Raw genomic sequence first — 23,881 nt, 5'->3', positions numbered from 1 at the left:
TGGCCATACTACCCAAAGTGATCTACAGATTTACTACAATCCCTACCAAAATACCAAAGATATTCTTCATAGAAATAGAAAACCTATACTAAGATTTGTATGAAAAGAAAACAACAAAAAAAGGCTCTTAATAGCCAAAGCAATCTTGAGTAAACAGAACAAAACTGAAGGCATCACACTATGTCACTTCAAAATATATGACAAAGCTAGAGTAACCAAAACAGCACAGCACTAGCAGAAAAACAGACACTAGACTAATGGAACAGACTAGAGAGTTCAGAAATAAATTCATGCACCTACAGCCAACTTATTTTCAACAAAGGTACCAAGAACTTACATTGGGGAAAAGATGATCTTTTCAATAGACAGTGTTGAGAAAATTGATATCCACATGCAGAGGAATGAGACTAGACCCCTAATTCTCAGCATATACAAAAATCGTCTCAAAATGGGTTAAAGACTTAAATGTAAAACCAGAAACTTTGAAACAACTAGAAGAAAACATAGGTAAAATGCTTCATAACATTGGGCTAGGCAAGAATTTTTAAAATAAGACCTCAAATGCACAAGTAATATTAATATTAATAAGCAAGCTATTAATATTAATAGACTGAGGAGACAATCTATAGAATGGGAAACGATATTTAAAAATGATACATCTGACAGGTGGTGAACATCCAGAATGTATCAGAAACTGCAACAACTCAATAGCAAAACAAAACAAAACAAAAACCCTAAATAACCTGATTTTAAAATGTGCAAAAGACCTTACTTAACATTTCTCAATACAAGACATACAAATGACCAACAGGTATATAAAAAAAGGCTAAACATAACTAGTTATCAGGGGAATGTGAATCAAAACCACAAAAACTACCTCACTCCAGTTAGAATGGCTACTGTCAAAAAGAAAAAGAAAAGTGAGGCCGGGCGCGGTGGCTCAAGCCTGTAATCCCAGCACTTTGGGAGGCGGAGGCGGGCGGATCACAAGGTCAGGAGATCGAGACCACAGTGAAACCCCGTCTCTACTAAAAATACAAAAAATTAGCCGGGCGCGGTGGCGGGCGCCTGTAGTCCTAGCTACTCAGGAGGCTGAGGCAGGAGAATGGCGTGAACCCAGGAGGCGGAGCTTGCAGTGAGCCGAGATCGCGCCACTGCACTCCAGCCTGGGCAACAGCGTGAGACTCCGTCTCAAAAAAAAAAAAAAAAAAAAAAAAAAAAAAAAAAGAAAAGTGTTGGCAAGGATGTGGAGAAAAGGGTGCACTTATATACTGCTCATGGCATTATAAACTAGTTCAGCCACTATGGAAAACAGTATGTCGGTTCCTCAAAAAATTAAAAATAGAGTTACCATGTGATCCAGCAATCTCACTCCTAGGTATATACCCAAAGAAAATTAAATCAGCATGTTAAAGAGATACCTGCACACTCACATGTTTATTGTAGCACTATTTACAATAACCAAGATATGGAATCAAACTAAGTGTCCAACAATGGGTGAATGGATAAATAAAATGTAACACATATACAAAACAGAATGCTATTCAGCCATTTAAGAAAAATGAAATCCTGTCATTTGTGATAACAGTGATGGGCCTGGAGGACATCATGCTAAGTAAACTAATCCAGGCACAGAAAGAGAAATATCACATGATCTCACTCAAACATGGAATCTAAAAAAGAAGCTGATATCATAGAAGCAGAGAATAGAATAGTGGTTACCAGAGACTGGGGAGGGGAGGAGGATGAACAGGGGAGAGAATGGCCAATGGGTACAAAGTTACGATGCGACAGGAAAAGTGAATTCTGGTGCTTCTATTGCATAGTAGGGTGACTATAGTTAACAGTAAAATATTGCGAATTACAAAATAGCTAGAGGGGAGGCTTTTGAATGTTCTCACCACAAAGACACGACAAACACGTGAGGTGATGGATACACACGCTGCCCTGACTGGATCCTCAGTATACAGCATACATATGTATCAAAACATCCAATTGTATCCCATGAACATGTACATGTGTCATTACAATGTGTCAATTAAAAAATTAAATGAGTAATTTTTAAAATTTGAGAGCTTTTTCTATTATAATTTTAACTGATAGAGCATGTCTGGTGTTGAGGGCAGAATCTGCTAATGTGTAATTATGGTTCCATAGTGCTGTGTCTTCTGGTAATGTCTTAATTATTCTTTAGTTCCAGCTTTTGGTATTATATTATATGAAGCCCCATTCAATGTGCAGTTGAAATCTAATACTTGGCTTCTATTCTTTTCAACATTGCTATGCTTAATGACATAATTCCACGTATGAGGTGACACATCTTCCAGTAATTGGGGTGCATCATCCAGGTCAAGGCCAGCTTTGCAATTTTCAGTATGTGTATCCCTAGTTGACGTGACATTAATAAACATGGTTTCATGATCTATCTGTACAAAGGGACGACAGTTACGATATTTTTGAATTTTACCAATAAACTGTTCTCCCATCAAACGCTCTGTCTTCCTTCAACTAAACAATTAGACTTCTTATTTATACCTTTTTAAGTGAATCCACACAGGTAAGCATCTGAAATTTCTCCTTCGTTCTAAGATGACATTTATCTTTGGGTTGATTTAAAATTTCTGACTAGGACCTTAATTTTTTAGCCTAAAAAAGGTGAAAATTTTAACTAATAGGTTATGGAGTATCTTATTCGACTTGCTCCAATAGGGAGCACTTGATTTAAAAATTTTAAGTAACAGCACTTAATAAGTAATAAACTACTGATAAGTCACGTATTTGTGAACTCAAATAATTTTAATTAAAATATTTTTGATACTAGGACTATTATTTATATCACAATGAATAACAGTAATACGATTTTATGAACATGCAGGTCCTACATAATCCCTCTATCACTTCATTAGACACTGGGCTCTTCTTGCAGAGGATTCAGTTTTTTTTTAAAGACTATTTTCTCCACTTGTGTAACTATTTTCACCACAGTCTTTTTTCCTTTTATGTTGCAGTACTTGTCATGTCATTGAAGATATTTAGCAGGTTTGCTCCTTGCAACATATCTATGATAATTCTTTCTTTATTACAAGCTGACACATACATCACAGAAAGCTTGTTTTCAACACTCACTTCAAATAGCATTTATCCAAAAGAAAATCCATCTGACTATCATCACAGCAGATGCTGGCCATTTTCACTGGTTTATAAAAATGCGTTTAAGGGGTTGTCAGAGTCAAGTGTTTGTGTTGATCAAATAACTCCTAATTTGACAGTCATTCATATGTTTGAGTTTGAAATAAAAATTCATGTTATTTATTTCTGCTTAATAGACTTTACCACAAGCAAATTCATGAGGCCCACACATTCCTTGTTTCACTGTACTCCTTATTTTATAAGCTCTGGTTTTAACAAGCCTCATCTCAGATGAAATGTATATTTTATCTAAATAGACACCTTAGTTAAACTTGTGCCTCTTTACATTTTCATCATGCAGGACATAAATGCCCAAATATTGGGGGGATGGTCATGTAAAAGTAAGTCTGTCATTTCTGCTGCAGTTCACACAATTCTGCTTCTTCAACTAGGGAAAGGACACTGGTGGCCTTCCTCTCTGTTATACTACCCCCTCCCCCTGTGAATGGTCCTGCAAGAAAGATGTGGCTGTCATGTCTGGTGATGGGTACTCTCTGGGAGCTCTGTGAACCAGGGACCACTCTGTGGCACAAAGTGACCCTTTCACCTTTTCCTAGGCTGCCAGATCTCTGGAGCCACCACGCTGGCTCTGTCTCCCTCTTGGAGTCCTCGGGCATGTGGGCCCTGCTGTACTTTCTATCTGCCTCCCTGTTCAAAGCACTTTATATCTGCCTCCCTATTCCAAGCCTGGGACCAGGGATGCAGGCAGTGCTGTTCCCAGAGCCCACATCCTTCTGCTGGACCTAGGTGAGGGACAAAGGTCTTTGGCTCTTATCTTGCAATGGCTGGCAGAGTTAGGTCTGGGGCGGGAGGATGGGGACCCCCTTTAGACCATGTTCTCTAACACAGCCTTGGGTGATGGCATGCCTGTTCAGCTTCATGAAATCCTATTTATTTCCTGTGTCAATAGTGAAATTTGTTTCTGTCACCATCCACAAGCCCGGAGTACAGGAGAGGTGTGGAGTAGGACTTGGGCACCCTGCTCCTTGAACATTACATAGATGTTCCTATATTCATGCTTAGGAGGTCTCTAACATTATGGGCAGGTAGCTCTTTGGGTTAGGAAAGCCTGGAGGACCTGTTTGACTATGAAAAGGTAGACAGTAATTCTCATCTGAGCTGGTACCCAAGATTTAAATTAGTCTTCATAATAAAGTAACAGGCGTGGATGGATTACTTGTGACAGCTAAGAAGAAAGGAGAGATGAAGAAGGAAGGTCTAGAGGAGAGATGGGAAAAGATGGCGGTAGGTGAAATCTTAGGGGAAAAGCTAATTAAGAAATCCCCTTTGGTGGGAAAGTTAAGGGATCTAACATGTCTTATCTTCAATGTCTGAAGTTTTTTTCTGGTCTTCTCTGTGCAGTCATCTCCCTGCCTCTCTCTCAGCCCTAGAATGGTCTCTTACTCAGGATAACCTTAGTGGTGTTTTGAGTAAGGAAAGCCCAGGGGTGAGGTCAGCATGGGGCAGAGCAGGGCAGAAAAAGTAGATTGGCCACCAGAGCCAGAGTCACGCCCATGAACCCGAGCTGGTAGAGAGGACAGCTGTAGCACTGAATGAGTGATCACACTCATACTTTCCCTTGGTGTGATTCCATTCACATCCATACCTTTCTATGACCCGACTTGCTACCCATAAAAGAGAGGAAGGCCACTTTAGCGGGGACATGAGCAGAAGAGTGAGGGGCAACTCAATCTCTCATTTCAATGTCTTCGGGTTTTTTTGAAATATGCACGTAGCCTGTATATTACCTTCCAATATTGGTTAATTTTTCAGATGTTTATGTCTTTATCTGAAACAAAATTGAACATGCTTAAGGACAAGGAGTAGATTTTAAACCTCTTTGAATCTGCCAGTATATCTAGCACACAGAGTATCTTCAACAGATATTATTTAACAGGATATAGAAGACCATTAAGCTCCACAGATGAAAATAAATGTCTGTCTATTTTGTTTTTAAATGATGATTTTTACAAATGCAGTCAACGAAGCCCCGGATCTAGGGTAAGACTGCCTAAGTATGAATGTTTGTTTATTTATTTATTTATTTAGATGGAGTTTTGCTCTTGTTGCCCAGGCTGGAGTGCAGTGACGTGATCTTGGCTCACTGCAACCTCCACCTCCCGGCTTCAAGTGATTCTCCTGCCTCAGCATCCCGAGTAGCTGGGATTACCGGTGCCTGCCATCATGCCTGGCTAATTTTTGTATTTTTAGTAGAGACGGGGTTTCACCATGTTGGCCAAGCTGGTCTCAAACTCCTGACCTCAAGTGATCCACCCGCCTTGGCCTCCTAAAGTGCTGGGATGACAAGTGGGAGCTACTGCACCTGGCCTATTTGCTTATTTTTAATAGAGATGGGGTCTGACTATGTTGCCCAGTCTGGTCTTGAACTCCTAGGCTCAAGCAATTCTCTCATCTAGGCCTCCCAAAGTGTTCAAATGATAGGTGTGAGCCACCATGCCCAGCCTCTATGAAGGTTTAAAGGCTGGTTCCACACAACCTGTGTGACCTTGGCATATCACTCAACATCTCTGCCTTGGTTTTCTGATCCAAAAAGCAAGCATTGAGTATCGTAACAGCATCTCCTTCCAAGGACTGTTCTGGGGGTTGGTAAAATACCCAAAGCATTTGACACACTCCTTGGAAGCAGTTACAAGCTACATGTGTCCCCACCAAAGGGGATTTCTCAGTTAGCTTCTCCTTTTAGGCTCCACCTACCACCATCTTTTTCCATCTCTCCTCCAGCCCTTTCTTCTTCATCTTGCCATTGTTTGTCCAGCCTCGCATGCTTGTTTCTATGACACCATCTAATAATTCCCTAATTGTTGAGGCATGTCTACTTTTCTTCATTCCCAAGTGTTGACCCCTGGAAGGGAAGCAACTGGCCTTCGATCTTCCTGCCCCACTTCTCTTGCAGTATCATCTGGAAATGCTTTATGAATTGTGCTGAAAGACCTCCAGCTGGTGGTCTATTCTTAAGGGCAGAAAGATAAGACCAGTTGCTCCAGTTCCCTCAGCCACCCATCTGAGCTAAGAGCCAGAGGCCATGAACATTTTAAGTCTGGTAGGCCTCATAAGAACCCGTCCTCTTCTTTGAAGGAATTAGGGTATCTGCTTTAGGCCTGCAAGTCTCTTAGAGGTCTGTACCAGTGGTCTCCAGGGTAGGGGTATGTACAACACAGATGACCCCCACAAAGATTCTTGGAAGCAAACTTATAATGTTTGTTTACGGCTACTGGATAACTATATTTAATCTTTACTTCTTTGTAATCTCCATTTTTATGGGTGTTATACTAGACAGAATTTAATATACATGATGTCTTTAATATCTAAATAAAGAGACATATACACATATTAAAGGCATTGTCTCATTCATTCAGGTTGTGATACAGTTTCTGTGGCTGTGAAAATGTGAAGACATGAAATTATATGAATCAGGTATAGACACAGGGGTAACCTTGTTGGATGCAGGGAAGAGAGAGTTTGTGGCTTTATGCTTAGGAGCTGGAGAGAGGTAGCTTCTCCTCCTCCACTTGTGGTCCTAAGAGGTCATCCAGGCACTTCTGGAAATTTCCATGGTATTATGTCAATCAGCATGTTTTCTCAAAATTGCCTTAAGCTCAAAGGTGCAGGCTGGGTTGGGGTCTTGGACATCTGAATGTCACAATCGTAGCACGTCTCTGCCACAGCTATTACCAGGAAAAGCCCCCAGCAAATGGGTTTCACCTTTGAAGCAGTTAGACGGTACTACTGCCTTCCTCATAGGCGGTAGGAAAAAAACACTTCTTCATTCTGGATAGCTCTCCATTGATGGCTTGGAGCAGGGGACAGCAAATTTTTCCTGTCAAGGGCCAGATAGTAAATATTCTTGGTTTTGCCAACCATATGGTCTCTGTCACGGGCACTTCACTCTGCCCCTGCAGGGCCCAAGCCACCGTGGATGATAAATAAATGAATGGGTATGGCTGCATCCCAATAACTTTATTGATGGATACTGAAGTTTGAACTTCATATAATTTTAACATATTACAGAACATTAATCATCTTTTGATTTCCCTCCCCAACCATTTAAAAATGCAATCATCATTCTTAGCTCATGGGCACTACTAAAACAGATGGTGACCTACAACTGGTCCATGGGTCATTGTTCATTGACGCTGACTCAGAGAAAACACTATCACACTAGATTTTTTTTTTTTTTTAAGTGTGGATATCTTCCCTGTGTTTAATGTGATATAGACGAATGAAGGTTTCTTTTTTTCTTTTTCTTATGTAGCTAATTTTTCATTAAGTTCCTGGAAGTTTATTAATAAGGGATAATTCTAAGAGCATATGAATATGGAACAGAGAATCAACATAATCTCTTTTGTTGTCAGTTTTTATTCAAATTAGATATTGAATGTCACTGTGGTTATCTTCTTCTTTTATAAGATGTGCATAAAAATAAAATTACCTTACTTAATAACATGCAAAACTAAATGCTAAAGTAACCCACCTCCAGGCAGGAGTGGATCTAACAGGCTGAAGGTGAAAAAAAATCTGACAGAAGAATAAATGGGCATTCTTTTCCATGAAAACCAAGGGATGTATTATTAATATGGGGTGGCATTTATGATGTCAAAAATAAATAAAGAGTATTTTGTGCCTTTCTCCCTATGATTCAGTGAAATACTGTAATGTAAATATCAATAATCAACTATAAAAGCAGCTTGGCTCGCCTTGATTTCAAAGCATGTAATTTAGCATCATAATGCAGTTTAAGAAAATTGCCATGCTCTACTTAGCGGTCACTAGAAATTCCAATAGTCTGAGGATGTAGAGATCTGTGTGCCAGGTTCCGAAGCAGAGAGCCAGCTCTGCCAGCCTCAGTCTCTGCTGGCGCACAGACATATCATTAGGAAAGAAGGAGAGAGCTGTACTGTCTGCAGACCAGCAACACAGTCATTCCAGTTTACTTAGCAATGTGCAGCTTGATAATAAATGCAGTTCTCAACCTGTTTTTAATTACATCGATTTTAGAGTTAAGATAAGTGTTCTCTAGCAATCTAATTATGACATTTGACAGATTATGTTGCCAATGGCTCCAGATACTGGAAAACACTTGCGTTTTGTCATGTGACCTGTGGCTGTATTCAATTGAAAATATATATTTAATCTAGGAGAGCTATATAATTGATTGAACCATTTGCAATTGCCAACATCCAACCTTCACACAATAATTCTGTGATTCAATCTATTAGTATGTATGAAATAAATTGTCTGCCTTTCAAAATATGCTACATGTTTAGCAAATATGTTTTTGTTCCAAGCTTGTCAAATAGGTAGACAATATCATGAAAAAAAACTCTTACCATCATCAAGCATATGTCTTTCACGTCCTACGAATGACTATGTCCTCGGGGTACTTATATTCATTATATAAGTGAATAATGATCTGATAAACATTAGTATTGCTTCTTTCAATTTTTCTCTTTGACAAAATGAGCTTACAATCGCCATTTGCCTCCTTTCGTTCAGATTATAACAAGGTAGCCTCAATTAAAGTCATACTCTGTTTCCACCATTATCATTACAGACATTGACAGAAGCAGGTCACAGTGCTTGTGGGGCCAGTGGACACACAGACACACCTTTCATTTGGGAGTGTTACTGAAGCTCCCATGCAGAGCCCACCCCCTGTGGACGGGCCACCCAGTGGGGTCCTGATTACACACCTGTGCTCGTGCGGTAGGTGCCGGTGTGTGCTGGCGGCAGAGGGTCCCCCTGGCTCTGGCTGAGACTCCTCATAGGGGGCTTCTGATAGACGCGGTCTTCGTAGATGGGATCTATGTGGTGTTCCGGGGACTGCAGGGCCCGCAGCTCCGGGCCCAGGTGCCCATGCTGGCTGCTATATGAGGCTCGAGACCCAGCTGAAATAAATTAACAGAGAGGCATCAAGGCTCAGGCAACCTCCACACAGAACTTGATTAATCAAAGACATATTCAAATTTTTTGGACAAAATTGTTGAAATTCTCAGGAAATCAAATGAATAACATGAAATGGCAGCAATACGTCAATCTAATCAGCTTATCGGCATCACCCAGCTGCCTGGCTTCACGACCAAACATGATCTCACTCTAAAAATGATGTTTCTGAGATAAACCCACATGGAACAAGACCGGTGAAATGTTATTTTTCTCAAAACCTAATGAATGTAGCTAGGTTCTTCAGTAAAGGAATCAGGTAGATAGTCAATCCTAAAAATCTCTTATTAGCCCATAGTCCTTGCAGCTTAAATCGTACAACAGAAATCATTTTAAACGATGAGCTACAATGGCAAAGCCATCTTGATGTTGTTCCTAAAAAATGAACTAGAATTTATTCCCATCAGCAGTATTTCCCTGGGAAAAGGATAAACCAAAATGTTTGAACTTAAAACAGCTTAAATCCCCGAGAGAAGCAGATATTAAAGAAAAAGGTTACAAAGTTATATTTTCCTTTACTCTGACCCTCTTCAGTTGAAGCATTTACATTTAGCCTGCCTCTCTCTGAAAAAGTTAGGAATGATTGCCACTAACTGGTTTAATGTATAAATTGCGGCTACACATCACTTTGTAGTATTTATAAATCCTTATTTGTGTCACTTCATTGCATGGTATGGGAAGAGGTGCTGATGTGAGGCAATGCTATGGACCAGAGAACCATGAGAAGGTCTTGGAAGAAAGGAAGCCTCTGTACATCAGGAAATAAGACTTTAGGGTGGGCGAAGAGGCTGGCTTGACAGACAGGAAAGAGGACGCTGACTGAGCGCCAATATTTTATCTGAGGTACAGTCAGAACCACTGGAGCAGAAACATCAGGGGAATCATTTGCATTGGGGCAATAAGATGGCCTTGGGGCATCAAGGGGAAGTGGCGTCTTCCATGCTGAATACAGAACACAGACAGGAACCAAAGGAGACAACGGCTGATTTTGGGAATGAGCCTTCAGCTACATCCTACAACTAATCCCCACATGGAGCACTGGGATTTAACCGGCAACTGTCTTTCAGCAGCCCTAGTTCAGCCTCTCCATTCTGGATTAACATGTCAGGGTGCTGGGATTCCTCGATCTTGGCCATATCTCCACAGCTCTCCTTCCATTTTGCCTTCCTCAGGGAGCACTTCGAAGCCAAAGTCTTCAAATGCTCGACGTTAGGTCTGTTTTGGCAGGAACATATAAACTCAAAATTGTAATATTCTTGTCTAGAATATTTGAGAAAAAAAGCCATTGTAGTTTTTTAAATTGCCAATAGAAAAATGTTTTACTGGTATATTTAACATGGGCTACTTTAAGTACACAGAAAACAGCGTTTCTGAATAATTGGAGAAGTGGTGAGAACCCTATGAATTCAGTGTTAACAAAAACCACTGAGTATTCTGAGGAGGAGAAAGGGACAGGGCAGGCAAGTTCCTTACTTTTCTCTTTGCTGGTAATTAAATTCCGATTTAGATAGCGCTCCGATGAATGATAGATTCAAAATAACTGTTTTGCATAATTAGGTTCACTGCATCTGATTTATTAAATGCCAACAGCACTCTGAATATTATCTCAAGCTTATATTTTCCAGGAATATATTTAAGTACAATATACTTTGCGTTCCTGTTGGCAATTCTTATTCCTGAAGGTTTTGAAAATATTGCTAAGGATTTAAAAATGTAAAAATTAAAAAAAAACAAAAACAGTCATCACATCCAAATGCAGAGATAAATAAAAGTTATCCATCATTGGTACATTTAGAGTTGTTACTTTATCATTACTCCTTTATTCTAAGCATCAAAAAACATCCAATGATGACCAATGAGAGGATCTGCTGAACTTTTAACTGGTAACATGGTCTTAGGGTATATGTAAAAATCTTCTTATTACATGCATTTATTTGGCATTCAGAAATTTTCATGAGTGCCATTAATCAAATTGATGACCAAGGGTGCTAGGCAAGGAGGAAGAATCTTAAAGTCTATCTATGTGGATATCCATCTTTTGATGTGCTGATATTATTACAAATATAATAATCAAATTAACTATCTGAATAGGACACTATACTTTTTTACGTATTAGAGTGCTCTGAGTAAAACTATAAGCCCATAGTGTTTCCCTGTGTAAATGCTTGTGCAAAATACAGTTACATATGTAAGCATTATGCATAGTTCTGAATCAGATAAGGCATTTTAAAAAGAACATGATTTACACTTCTTTTTATCCACTGTGATCAAGTTTCGATTGCTCAAGGGTGGGCACAGTTATTGGCAAGAGAGACACAGAGAACTAGGGGAAAAAAAGAGCCAAGGAAACAAAGGTTAAAGATGTCACTGCTGGAATTCATGTGTTCTACCACCCGTGTTCAAGAAAGAACATGTTAGATGCATACGAACAAGGCCTACTTTATTTGGGGCCATTTCAAGGAAAAAATTCTCACACAATGTTTTCTGGGAATCTGCTACAAAATGTCATTAGATGGTGTATATATTTGCTGATTCAACTAAAATGTCCTTTTGTTTAGTAGCAATTTTCTTTCATCATTATGGTCTACTTGAAAGTGAATCGCAAGCATCACACTGGACTCAAAACGTCATTCATGGGAATTTACGTCTTTGCCAGGGACTGGAACTCTGTTATTATCACAAGAAAAAATGCTGGAGAAAATTCAACTTTGTCTAAAATGTTACAGATGTCAAGGCCAGATGTTCTTGCCCATTATGCTGGTGGAGAACAATCCTGGGAACCTGGCCTTGACCAAGACCCTGCAAGATGGCAAAGTGCAACCAAAACATGGATGAGCCAAAGAGAAAAGGGGAAGTAGAGCCACAGACCAGACCAACTGCCCTGATGGTTTCCCCTGCCATGACAGACATCATGTCATGCAATCATAATACCTGTGTCTATAAAGCATTTGATCAATTACTGCAACAATTCCTACATCATCCAGCATTGATGTCTCAATTTTATAATAGGGTTTTGCTCTTCCTATTTCTTCTCTTCACAGGACAAAATTGGGGCCTAGAGAGCTCAGGCATTGGCAGTTTTTCATATACATGCATTTCTGAAAGTGAGCCTGAAGACTTACAGCTGAAACATGGGTACTCGGCTTACAGGCTAAGGAAGATTTCATGATGCAGGAGGGCTAACGGGTATTGGAATTTCCCTACATATATTCTGTGCTGGTTGCTGCTCCTACAGGTTCAGAGAGCCCCCCCAAAACTGGGAAGGGCTTTCAAGCTGATCTAGGACTAAGCCTGAGGCATTTGCTGTCTAAGAACTACCACATGTCCTGCCATGGCACCTCACAGCCATCTCCTCTTCCCCGCAGCAATAGGTGACCTGAATGGATGCTTACACAGCTCAGAACCTACATGATGACTGACCACTTGGCTGTGGGGTTGGTGTCGGGGCAGAGAGGAAAGGGTTCAGTCCGATGGCAGGGAGGGAGGTATGGACTCCAGGGACTCAGCGAGGTGGGCAGAAGGGACCACTGGAGAATGAAGGGGCACAAGACCTCAGACATCGCCTGCTTCTATGTTGACACATTTATTCCTTGGTTCTCATTTCCATGTACAACTACCATGAGGAATCGTGACAACATGGCTCAGCCTCAAATTCTACACGTGAAAGGTGTCCTTGGGGTGTCGGTGTTCAACAGCTTGAGGGAAACAGAAATCGTATTTAAAGTAGTAATTTTACTGCTGTTTCCTGTGTCACTTTTGCCCAAAGAACTCGAAATAAGAATATGTGAATTCTGTCCCAGATCTGTCTCTAACTAGCTGGATAAACCCAGGAAACTCACCAAACTCTTTGATCCCGTTTCCTCAAGTGTAAAAACAGCGATAATAATATAAGTGGTATTGTTGGAGGATCAGATGAGAGAGATTAAGTGTGAAAGTGCTGTGCAATTGATAAAGCAACATCAAAATAGGTGTCCTCAAGCCACTGAATCTTTGAATCAATAAATTGTCATCGCATGCAAATATATCTTTTGATTTGACAAAATAGTTGAATACCTCTTACCATAAACTATCCAAATTTCAAAAACAACTTGAAGATTTCAATTTGAAATAATCTAAGTAACAGTCATTTTTCAGATAATTTCGTGAAGCATTATTGCAAAATGTGAATGTTATAGTTTTATCTTTTCTTAAAAATGTGTGCTTTCTAATGGATTATTTTTAAAATAATGCAGGAATGAATGAAGTTCCTAAGGAAAGAAAACACCGAAATGACCACAAAAAGGTGCCATCCTTTTTAGAAAGGAAGAGGGCATAATTAAATCTCCAAATTGAAAATAACAAACACCTGCTAATTCAGTAGGAAGCCAGTGACAGATCTCCAGGGGTTCTTGACACAGAAAATAATTAATTTAATGGGCACAGAAATTGCCCAGAAATTGCACAGCTGAAAAGGGCTACATATGGCTCACAGCCTTGTGTCTTGCCTGTTCCTGTTCCACACCATGTTTTCCTTGGGTCAACAAGGCTCTGTTTTCATTTGGCCAACAAAACAATGTATTTATTATTTTTGCAATGATTTGCAACTAAATTTTCATGTACTAGATTTTACATCTATCATTTATAAGTACTAGTTAATCCCTATGGATGTATATATTCATTCAACACATTCCCCGAGTGCCCGGGAATCTCCAGGAGTTGAGGATGTCCTAGTGCTCAAGACAGACAAGGTCCCTGGCTTTGAAAATAAGTTATTACATGCAGGAGGATGGAGGTAAAGGTGTTGAAGAAAAATGAGGCAGGGCAGTGAGAAGAGAGACAAAGTGTCAGGAGGTTGTGGTGCTTGGATGGGGGATCATGAAAGTTCTTTCTGAGCATCTGACATTTTAGCAGAGAGCTGCAGACAGTAAGAGAATGAGCCTCACTAGAGAAAGAGCTGTATGGTTCTCAGGCAGAGGGAACCAGCAGCAGACACGAAGCGTCCCTCCAGGATTTCAGAATATACAGAGAAGTGATTTTATGTACTGAAACAATATTGACTTTAAAAGAAACACCAGTAAGTATATGAAATTTTTATGAGTACATACTACAACTGCTTGTACGAACAAAATGATTTTTTTAACTCAAAATTTCAAAATTTTGAAATTTCATGGCAAACACATTTTTATCAGAAGGATTTGCAGCATTCAATGGGAGATCACACAACCTTGGGAGAACTGCATAGCTGAAAATTCAGCTCCAATTACTTGGGTTTTTTTTTTTTTTTTTTTTTTGGCATTTCAATTTTCATTCCTTAGAATAGGATTAATTCTCAAATCTTAGTTTATTCCTCAAAGAATCGTCTAGAAAACTTGCTGAAGATGCTGACTTCTGAATACAACCCCCAAGAGATTCCGATTAGGTCAGCCACGTGGGGATGCATCAATGTACATTTTAATGGGCACCCCCAAGCCTCCTGGTTCTAATGCAGGGATCACACCATCAGCCATCCTGTCCCAAATAAAGGAGAAAAAGAGGAGATGGGCATATTTATTTTCAAAAAATAAGCATCTAATGTGTTACACCTTCCATTTATCATTTGTTGCTTTATTCAAACAATTCCACTTAATACAGGTGATGCCAATTACTTTACGACATTAATAAAACAGGTCCATGCTGTTTTTTTTTAATTGGAATTCATATTATTTTATTTATATACTCTTATCATTTGTGACTCTCTAATTTAATGCAAATTCACCTGCCTTTACAAAGAAATATATTTTTGCATGTTTTCATTTTGCAGTATCAATATAGTTTATAAGGACATACTGCTATTTAACTGGTCTCTTCAAATTTAGCACTCAGTTTCAAATGCTCATTTGCAAAGAGATGGAGGGAGAAAAAGAAGAATCTAAACGACATAGTATTCACATGGCCAGAGCGAGCAGGCTTAATGTGCTTGTGAACAGTTCTTTCATTATGAGATAAAGTGCTGTTGTACGGAAAAAAAAAAGTAAATTTCTGATGATATGAAGAGAAGTCCAAAACAAAATTGAGGTTTTAAAAATTGTGTAATCAGTTAATGCATTGCTAATTATTAATGAAACTACAACTTTGAAGGGCAAAAGGGAACTTCTATAGAGAAGGGTGGGGCCTGGACTAGACGCCAGTTTTTCCCTTGGAAATCTACACTGCTGTTGTTCCTTTGTGGACACCCTGATTTTAGGGGTATGGCCCATGATGACAGGTCAGCATCGCTAGGCAACATGGCTTTGCAGGTAGTGTAGTCAGCCTGTACTCTCTGATAGTTGATGGCTTTGAAATAGCTCTTTTCTGGACTTTGAACCTCTTAAAATGTTTGGCTTGATACCTGTTATCATAAAACTTCAGGGGGAAAAAGTGGTATCAGCATATAAACACTTTGAGATATACAAAAATTAACTTAACTTTGGTTAACATTATCTCAGAAATGTGTACTAGGTAAATTGTTGAGAGGTGTGCAAATATTACATCTTAGATCTGAGGAATACCTCATCATGATAAAACTTATCTCAGAGAAGGCACATCAAGAAAGGTGTGCCTCAAAGGCTACTTCAGGAGTATCCATGAGGAACTGGGCACATTCACATTCTTCCTTCTGAACTCTATTTACTGAGACTGACGTATTTTATTCTTGATTTTTGCTTTTGACCCAAAACTCCAAAATCTCCTTCCTACTCCTATGTTAATTCAAAAATTAAACCTGCTATTTCAAGGACCCCAAAATATTTCCCTATGTATTCTGAATCAAGCCTATCAACTGAATTTCATTTGCAAATGATCACTAATTTGTTGTAATTCATTTGACATCTTATATCATGTTGTTATCAATGTAAAGATATAAGGACACATTTCTCATATAGGTTAAGAGCCGTATTTCAGACTTAGGTTTGGAAGGAGCATTATTAATTCACATGATTTCGAAGATAAAATTGCACTGAAACAAATAATTTCAGTGTAACAGGCCATCCGATAATATAAAATGATCCTATTATAAATCTGTTTTCGGAAAGAAAAAAATTCTCCATCATATTTCATAAATGCTAGATTTTCTTATATTGTACTAACTTAGTACAGCTTTGCTGCTATCACTAATAGCTTGAATACTATGCAGTCTCTGGCAGCGTACAAAACACAGAATTTGTTCCTGTGACTTTCCTGATGAGGTTTTCCAATACAATTTATTGTCATGATTAAACCTCATCACACCTTTTACAAAATGAACACTATCAACTGTTGGGACTCAAATCCTTTCCAGCAAAAATAATTTAACAGCCAAAATCACTGCCCAGGACATCATGGTAAGCATGTCCATGTGATCTCATCCCTATAAAAGTATATGCCCTTTGTTCCTGAACTTTCTTTTTAACCACAAGCATTTATTCCCAAACGGTTAGGGAAACAGGCTTCTTTTGTTCAGTTCTTTTTGCGACAGGCAGGCATCTGGAACATAATGATAGTGGTAATGGAGTATAATGAGTAATGTAACGTCCTGTATCAAGCTTTGCGTTTTTACTTTCAGTGGACGGTTGTTCTTCCTCTCTAGTGACATGGATGGAGTGTAACACCCCACCCCTCATGCACGGCTCCAACTTAATGAAGAACCAGTAGGAACCTATGGCTAAGCTGGTATTGGTAATAGTGAAACATACGAAGTACATAGGGATGGTTTGACACGTGTAACCAATATCTGTTTTGGGTTTCCTATCTCACGGGAAATACGAAGTAGCACCAAATTTACTAGCCATGTATTTTGGTGTTTTTCAAAATGCCACATGCATATCAATGCCCTAATTGGAATGCAGGTTCTGGCTCAATGGGTTTGAGGAAGGGCCTGAGGTTCTTCATTTCCAGCAAGTTCTCAGGCAATGCTGGCGCTGCTGGTCCACGGACCACCCTTTGAGAAGCTAGGACATATTTGTCTAGCTATGAATACATACCTGGTCACTAGGAGTCCCGGAGACAGACCATCAATGCCATGGTCTCACCTGCCTCAGTGCTAGGATTATGAGTGTGATCCACTGTGCCCAGCACCCCTGCTTTGTTAGGCAAACACAAGCGGCCTCAAGAAAGGCACAGGTCAAGAGTATAGCTAGACACTAGCAATGCAGGTGCTCATGAGCCTGGGCTCTGCAAGCACAAGCTGTGCTGGCCATGACAACTGTGACCATTCTATCAGCTGCTGCAGAGCAACTGATCTTAGCTACAGTTGGCCAGGCCCCACACCAGGGGGACTTCAAAGGCCTTAATGAGCAGGATAGCTGGGGCAAGAGTCACTTCTAGTGGGGAAAGAGCATCTTTCCATTTTCAGAGTGGACTTTTTTTAAGACAGTACATTGTTGCCCCTTGTTCCTGTACTTTCTTTTTAACCACAAGCATTTATTCCCAAACTGTTAGGAAAACAGGCTTCTCACTACGTTGTCCAAGTTGGTCTCAAACTCCTGAGCTCAAGTGATCCTCACACTTCAGTCTCTCCTGTAGCTGGGACTACAGGGGACTGACCACCATGTCTGGGTCAGGGTGGATTTTTTAGACATGGGTGGGCTGGAACATTTTTGCTATGATTATGGTGTTTCTTGGGTGATTCTGGAGAGGCAAGTATCTAGGTTCCCTGCATTGCCACAATACACACATATGTAAGGATAGCGCAGGGCCTCTCAACCCTGAAAGAACATGCATGGCATTTGTCTGGGAGACTTTTTAAAGAGGAGCAATGCTGTGGGTGCACTCCAGACCAGGACCTCAGGGGAGGGGCCCAGGGAATGGAACAGCTCAAACATTCTCCAGGTGTCTCCAAGAAGCATCCAAGCTCTGGATGGCTAGGGGTCAAACTAGTAGATGTGGGGCTAGATGGCTCCATCTTGAGGAGCATGTGTCAAGGTTTGGTCCTCAACAGACCCTTTAAGGCTGGAGCTTCAGAATATCCCCAGAAATATCAATTCCTGAAAGTGAGGGAAGGAAGGAACTTCTTCTTAGATGAGGTTTTAGTGTCGGAAGTTTGCAGGTATCTTTAAAAGTAGAGGCTGCTTTTTGCCCCTAGCACGCTACACCTAGGGGCACGATCCTAGCATGCCTCCTGCTGGGAAGTCCCTGGGAGGTCACAGGCTGTGGCCAGGCATAGATGGCAGGACATTTCCTGCCTCTGCCTTTTCCCTTTCCTTCTGCAGGTCTCTGGGCTGGATCAAGCGTGATGTCTGAGGAGGGTGGGGTCAGTGCTGTGACAACCATGTGTGTCTTGTGAACTCTTGCTATAAAGAACTACTGTAGCCATACCCTTCGAGTGAGAGACAGTCCTGACTGAAGATACGGAAAAGACCCCTAGAAAGACTCTACCCAGGCACCCTAAACCCTTCTCAGCTGAGACCAGGTAGAATAGGAAATTATGGAGTGATCAAAATTTGGAATTTGCAGTATCTTTGTACAGAAGAGCAACATGATTTGACTTCAGACTTAGAAGTCTTTTGACATAAGCATGTAAAGAAATTTAATCTGTGAAGGTTAATTTTTACCTGAGAGAAGCCTTGTATTTAAGATTTGTTTCAAACTACTTCTCGTCCCTGGGAGTAGCTTCTGGTAGTTAATGGGAGGAGTGGACCCAGAGTCTTCATCACCACAAACTTCTGATTGTCCTGATGAACTACAGATGCAGGGCAATCTATGCCTTGGTACTTTATTAACGAGTCACTTACCAGAGTTTTAATGGCCATATTCACACAGATATTCTTCCTTACCAGTGAGTGGCATTTTATTTCTCAACAGCTGTGTCTCAATACCCCATCAGTGCAATTTTCCAACAGTGCATCTGGAGTCTGGCTTCCAGACCTCATTATTATGGATCATGATGAATATTTCCATGGAAAAAATCCAGAACAAGGTGCTCCCAATCTACTTTTGTTGTTGTTGTTGTTACATCAAGATGCAAAGCAGGCCAGACCTGTGGGCTGAAGCTTCAGGGAGCCCAGAAGTCTCCATTCTGCTTTCCATAGTGCTGACTGCTGTGGGAACTAAGCTAACTGTTCATTTCTGATTATGTGGCTTCTGCCCATCAACGGGGTACAGATGAACTTTTCAAGTATGAACAAGAATAAGCTTAACAGGCAAGAATAGGATTAAACATGCAGTAATCTTTGTAAATGGGTTCAAATATTTTGAAAAACATGTAAACTAAGATGTTTTACATCTCAACACCCTAAACAGAGGCCTTTTTCCTCAGATTGTGTAAGATAAGTCATAGGTAGGCTGCACAAATTCCCTTTAAACAATCAGACATTTAGCTTCTAAAATGCAAATTTAAAATGTACTCTCCCCATATCATTTTTCTACTGCTTTGTATCTTTCACCAACACTCACAGAGTGACCTCTGTCATAACTCCAGAAGAAAAAGACACCCTAACTCTCAGCATAATTTAAAGGGAGGAAATGACAAACAGCCTCACAGATCAGTAATTCTCTGTACTTACATTTTATAACCTCTCTATATCAATATTTTATTAATTTTTATTATTTTATTCAACATAATATTCAGCATATATAAAACGAGTTGGAGAAGAGAGGAAGTCTGTTGTGTAATAAACAGTTCTAAGGAGAACTAAAATTTTCCTTTGATTCTTTTCCTCTCAAAAGCTTTAATATGTGTGTGTGCACTTAGATTTTAAAGTTCAATTATGTATTGGGTTATGTACATATAATGATCATTTGAATAGCAGTTGTATTCATTAAAACATTAATTTTCTAATTCAATACAAAACTGATGAAACCAATCTATAGCTAAAATTCTCCCATCTCCTTTTTCAAATGTTGTCATTATCCAGAGAATATACTGTTAAACAACCAACTGGTATGGTACCCTAGTGATGTTAGTGATGCTTTCTAGTACAGAAAGTCAATTTGTTTTGACTACATACAGTAAATATTACATATCTGAGAAAAGCTTCCAAGTTGGGGGAAGGGGACTGTTTTTGGTCATGTGAATAACAACAAGCGAACTGACTACTAGGGTCTAAATGTTTGTGCTCTCCTCGGCCCCCAGTTCTTATGTTGAAAGCTAACACCCAATGTGATGGTGTTAGGAGGTGGGGCCTGTGGGAGGTGATGAGGTCATGAGGGTGGACCTGTCATGAGTGGGATTAGTGCCCTTACACTCCAGAGAGAGCCAGGTGAGGACACAGCAAGAAGGGGCCACCTATGAGCCGAAAAGTGGGCCCTCATGGGACAATGAATCTGCCACCACCTTGGTTTTGGACTTTCCAGCCTCCAGAACTATGAGAAATAAATCTCTGTTGTTTGTAAGTTACACAATTTATGATATTTTTTATAGCAACCCAAACAGACTAAGACCCTGACTCAGCCATAGAAAAAACTGTGGCATTATCTGCTTCTAACTAGCTGAGCTTAAGACCTGAATAATGAATGCCTTTGTGTGTGTGTGTGTGTGCGTGCATGTGTGTGTGTGTTCATATATCTGTGTGTGTGTGACTGTGTGTGTGTATTTCTTATTCTAAAGAGAAATAAATACTGACTTCCCTTTTCTACATCAATTTTCTATTTTGGTCTCTCTTTTTCATGCCACTAATTCTTTCCAATTCCTCAGTAATCTTTGATAATTTATCATATTTGAGAAAGAAAAACCCAGTGACAGCTTCTTTCCACAGTATCAAGGGCAATATTTGCCACTGTGCATTCTTGAGTTAGAATTTCTGGAGGGGAAGGCAGGGCATTCAGACTGGCAGTCTTCCTTCAGAATGAGTGGTGGGGGTTGGAGGAGCAGTCCCGACTTCCTTACCACTCCATACGCCTGTACTATCTAATGTAAACCAGCATCTATAACAGAAGTCTTGAAGTTTCTTCAAGAGAACACCTCTTAGAGTAAGCACTGGCTACAGGGTCACCATTTTGGTAGGAGAGATGTTTGTCAGGGGGTGCCAACTTAGAATTGTCTTGAACACTGACTTTCAAGTAATCCCTCTATCTTCAGCCCATCTTTCCCCAGCCCCACCCCCTCAAGCTCGGCTCTGACCCTTGGGCCTGTTCAGGGATTCACAGAAGACAGCTGACCCACCTCCAAAATCCAGACAGCTCATCCTCAAAAGACAACACTCCTATATTTTAATTGCTTGTCACTCTACTTTCTAGAAATTCTTCACTTGGCTTGCTTGTTGGCGACACTCAAACCCTGGTCTCTGTGGTTTCGTCTCTCTCTCTCTCTCTTTTTTGAGAAGGAGGCTTGCTCTGTTGCCCAGGTTGGAGTGCAATGACATGATCTCGACTCACTGCAACCTCTGCCTCCTGGGTTCAAGCAATGCTCCTGCCTCAGCCTCCTGAGTAGCTGGGATTACAGGTACGTGCCACCACACCTGGCTAATTTTTTGTATTTTAGTAGAGACAGGGTTTCACCATGTTGGTCAGGCTGGTCTCGAACTCCTGACCTCATGATCTGCCCCTCCCCCCCAGCCTAAAGTGCTGGGATTACAGGTGTGAGCCACTGCGCCTAGCCTCTGTGTTTTGTCTCTTTTGTGACTTCATTCCCTATTGCATTCCTGTACTTTTATTTTTTGAGGTGTCTGGGAAATAGGGGAAACAATGAGTGGGCAGAGGATGCCATCTTGAACAATTATCTTAGATAGTTTTCATTTTTTTAGGGCACATTTTCTCAGTTAAAGCATAGTCAAAATCATATAAATATCAATAATATTAGAAAAGCTTTCACAGAATTCTATACAAAGATGCCACTTTCTTACCAAAGAACAAAAAAAGGGTCTGTTTACCGCCATTTGATTTACAAGGCTGTTATGAGGTAGGAAAAGAAGGGTAGGTATTAACTTCTGTGAAGGAAACAAAAATGAAAGACACCAGGAAGACCTTTTGGGCCACCTAGCCATCCCAACTCTTAGTTCTGGGCTTAGGCACTAACTTGCCATATGGGAGTGTTAAAATTGCACTGTTTCCACTTCAGTTTGACCTAGACATCAGTTGGATAGAAACTGGATATGAAGGTAAGCTGAATAGAGGTGTTATATCAAATGAATGTACAAAAGAAATGTTTGATTACCATTTCTGTGAGTTCCAGACCTGTAGGCCAATGAACGCTATTAGACTGGGCTTAGCATGTACAGAGGATGGAAGGTTTGCTGAAGAGGTTTCATGTCTGCCTTCCTGGGAGGTGAGGAATTCCAGAGAGATGAGCTTGCACGAAGCCACTGAGGTATGGATTCCCTACTATAACAGGGGGTCCTAGAATTCCAGAGGGTAAGTGGCTGGCTGAATAACTGCTTTGTTGGTGGAAGCAGGAGATGGTTGGTGTGTGGAAATCAGCCTGCACTCCCCAAGTGTGTGGGGGTGTAGGATGCAAGAATGCACCATGCAGAAGGGAGATCCATATTACATTGATTCTAAAGACAGCCGGCGCAGGCACTGGGTTCCTAATGCTTATGAGGAAGGGGCTGGAGTCCCGAGGCATGGCCAGAAGGGAAGGCAATGAGTCACTGTCATTAGGAGAGTGCCCAGTTAGGTCTAGTTCGAAAGAATCCCTGGAAGCTCCAGTTGACAGCAAATCAGCCTTAACCACCTTTATAAGGTTAAAGTTGATTGACATCACAGGTTGATCATATTCTAATTAGTAAATCTACACTGGAATTTTTTTTTTAACTTTAAGTGATGGTGGGAAAATCTAAATATCTAGCACTAGAGTGAGCAGAATGTTCATGAGAACTGCGCAATGCTTGTTCACGGCACAGGAAGATGAGCTTTCCAAAATGAATTGAAAGGAGCAGCAGGAGCCACATACCAAGTTGCATTTTGACCCCATCCCAGGAGCCCTGGCCTAAACAAACTCGCTCATTACCCTAGTAGACTTCACATTTCCTTTGAGAACCTCACTGCAGAGACTGCAAAGCTTTCATCTAGGATTAGACTCTTTTTTTTTCTTTTTTCTTCCTTATATAAAGTGTACCTGGAAGCCTTAACCAGTCAGGGAATGGGTCTGAAATCTCTAAACAGTAAAGATTCAGTATTTACAGTGCATGATCCACTCTAAATACTGAGTTTTAGGTCCATTTGAATGGGGGACAAGTTAGACATGCCTTGACCAAATTCCTCTCCATATTAGGTCAATTTTGATGAAAATCATTGGTTAAGAGTCTCCATTTCATTCATTTCAATTTTACCTCAAAATAAGTTTCTGATGTTTGACTTAACTTTAATGCATATTTACAACTCGTATTTCTTTTCAAAATAGGATTAATTTAGCTATAAATCCCCAAAGTGAAAGGATTATGTTATTTTCTTTGTTAAAATGAACAAAAATTGGTACCGATGAAGTTACAGTCGCACATTCAATAGGATGTTGACAATTTTTTTTAGATATTATTATTACTTTCTTTAAAATGAGTCACTTAAATAAGCTGAAAACTTATATTGCATTTCTACATCCTTCGTGTTCTTCTCCACTGACACAAAAATATACTACCTCTAACTATGCATCACGTACATTTAAGACTACAGAGATTCTGGGGTCAAAGCAACGTAGGTTCAAATCACATCCCTGTCATTTCTAGACAAGTAACTTTGGGCAAGGGTGCTGTTTGGGCAAACATTTTAGTTTTCAAATCTGTAGAATGGGGGTAAAAATCATGTCTGCCTCATTAAGTTGCTGGAGACTACATGAGATTTCTTAAAATAATACATTCAATTCTTAATTTATAAAAAAATTTAAATTAAC

At 40.1% G+C, this 23,881-nt stretch overlaps 2 protein-coding genes across 5 annotated transcripts in view; both read right to left on the bottom strand.

Annotated features, from left to right (window-relative positions):
- The window catches only part of CTNND2 (catenin delta 2), a 935,738-nt gene that overhangs the window by 386,636 nt on the left and 525,221 nt on the right, over positions 1–23,881 (bottom strand). For all 4 annotated transcript variants that reach the window (XM_050794061.1, XM_050794059.1, XM_050794060.1 and 1 more), the window contains one exon: positions 8,901–9,095. In XM_050794061.1, the coding sequence (XP_050650018.1) occupies positions 8,901–9,095 (195 nt within the window). The remainder of the gene's footprint in view (positions 1–8,900; positions 9,096–23,881) is intronic.
- The window catches only part of DAP (death associated protein), an 840,643-nt gene that overhangs the window by 682,872 nt on the left and 133,890 nt on the right, over positions 1–23,881 (bottom strand). The window lies entirely within an intron of this gene.

The sequence above is a fragment of the Macaca thibetana genome, chromosome 6, assembly GCF_024542745.1.
Source record: "Macaca thibetana thibetana isolate TM-01 chromosome 6, ASM2454274v1, whole genome shotgun sequence".
Taxonomy (NCBI): Eukaryota; Metazoa; Chordata; class Mammalia; order Primates; family Cercopithecidae; genus Macaca; species Macaca thibetana.
The sequence above is the reverse complement of the archived record's forward strand: the minus strand, read 5'-3'. Positions and strand labels throughout refer to the sequence as shown.